We start from the raw sequence: 1,974 nt of genomic DNA, 5'->3' as shown, positions 1-1,974 counted from the left end.
CTTTTCTGATGAAGGGTCTAGGCCCGAAACGTCAGCCTCTCTGCTCCTATGATGCTGCTTGGCCTGCTGTGTTCATCCAGCCCTGCACCTTGTTGTCTCGGATTCGCCAGCATCTGCAGTTCCTACTATCTCTCTCTCCCTCCCCATCTGTCTGTCAGGCGCTTTGAACCAAGATGTCCGTTAAACCGCCTCGTTCCTTACCGCTGTAGTGCCGCCCGTCCTCCGACATGTCCCGTTAGTCTCCTCCTCCTCTGGATCCGGTCAGTATTCTCCGTTTCTCCCCTCCCAACTCCTCAGGGGATGACACCCGAGCGGGGGGGAAAAAAAACACCGTCGGACGATACTGTGGGATGTCCTGATGGTTGGCTCCGTTTTGTTTTGTTTTGTTCTTTCTCTGGGGTTAAGGCTCTAACGAACTCCCCACCTCACACTCTCTCTCTGTGTGACCGCTCAGTCTGACAGGAATGTGCGATGGCGCCTCACCGATGGACAATCGGCCCGACACGCACACGCGCGCGCGCCCCGGGCGCCGCAACGGCCGCCCGTGCGTGCGCGTTCACCACATCTCTCGCGTCACTTGGTGCGCCCTGACGTCATAGGGAGGCGGGGTGGGGAAGGGCTTGGGGGCCCGGAAGTGGAGTTAGGAGGAGAGGAGTGTCTAAGGTGCTGATGGGGTTAGGTTGGATGTATTTAACATTGTCACTTGCACCCAGGTACGGTGAAAAGTGGATGATGTTGCCAGGTTCCGGTGAATTACAGAATAAAGTGTATAAATGGTTAAAGTACTGAATAAATTAATGTTAAATTGATATCAGTAAAACTGAATGAGCTCCAAAAAGTTGTCCTCCTGCAGTAAGAGGCCCCTAGGGCAACCAAATCCAAAAAAAATAGGGTCCTCAAGGACTACGGATGCTGTAAATCAGGAACAAAAACAGAATTTGGTAGAAAAGCTCAGCAGGTCTGGCAGCATCTGTGAAGAAAAAATTCAGAGTTAACGTTTTGGGTCCAGTGACTCTTCCTCAGATCAGAACAGTTCTGAGGAAGGGTCACCGGACCCGAAATGTTAACTGATTTTTTTTCTTCACAGATGCTGCCAGACCCTGCTGAGCTTTTCCAGCAACTTCTGTTTTTGTTCCAAAAAAATAGGGGAAGGGAATGAGCATGGGGCCAGGGGGTGGGGTTATGGGTAACAGAGTTGGGCTTGTGTTTAGGGGGAAGGTGTGGTGGAGTATGGTTAGGAGAAAGGAGTGGAGGGGGGGTGGAGTTAGCGCAAGGGGATTTATACTCGGAACAGAATAAATATATTTTAGTTCAGAAGAAGAGTCATAATGGACGCAAAATCATTAGCTCTTTCCTTATCCCCAGGCCTGCTAAGCTTCTCCACCAATGTTTGTTTCAGATCTCCAGCATCCACCGTTCTTTGTTTTATTGAAATAGATTTTATATATTTTAAAGTAAATAGATTTAAAATATCCACAGGAACAGAAGCAGGTCAATCAGCTTGTTGCCCCACTGTTCAATACAATTATGGCTTATTAAATGTTTCTATGCCTTTTACCCAGTCTAGTATGCCACTGGTGATCAGAAATCTATCTCAAAGAGCCATAGAGTTGTATGGCACAGAAATAGACCCCTTGGTCCAACTGGTCTGTGCCAACCAGATATCCTTAATTAATCTAGTCTCATTTACCAGCATTGGGCCCATATCCCTCTAAACCCACCCTTTTCATGTATCCAATCCAGATGCTTTTTAAATGTTGTAATTGTACTAGCCTCTACCACTTCCTCTGGCAGCTTGTTCCATATATGCACCACCCTCTGCATGAAAAAGTTGCCCCCCTTTATATCTTTCCCCTCTCACTTTAAACCTATGACTTCTAGTTTTAGGCTAACTGTCACAGCGGCTCATATTTGAAAGATACAAAATGACTGATAAGGGGATAAACAGAATTAAATGCCTGCTCCAGCATTTCA

The 1,974-nt window shown here is 47.4% G+C and overlaps 1 protein-coding gene across 3 annotated transcripts in view; it reads right to left on the bottom strand.

The window, feature by feature from the left end:
- nxf1b (nuclear RNA export factor 1b) overlaps positions 1 to 543 on the bottom strand; it is a 155,641-nt gene extending 155,098 nt beyond the window's left edge. Inside the window, exon 1 of one of the 3 annotated variants that reach the window (XM_048619789.1) lies at positions 202 to 543. In XM_048619789.1, coding sequence (XP_048475746.1) covers positions 202 to 229 — 28 coding nt within the window. In that variant the 5' untranslated portion in view covers positions 230 to 543. The remainder of the gene's footprint in view (positions 1 to 201) is intronic. The other 2 variants (XM_048619786.1, XM_048619788.1) reach the window with 2 other exon arrangements.
- Positions 544 to 1,974: the final 1,431 nt, after the last annotated feature.

Source organism: Rhincodon typus, chromosome 43 (assembly GCF_021869965.1).
Source record: "Rhincodon typus isolate 14 chromosome 43, sRhiTyp1.1, whole genome shotgun sequence".
Taxonomy (NCBI): Eukaryota; Metazoa; Chordata; class Chondrichthyes; order Orectolobiformes; family Rhincodontidae; genus Rhincodon; species Rhincodon typus.
This window is presented reverse-complemented; position numbering and strand designations above follow the sequence as displayed.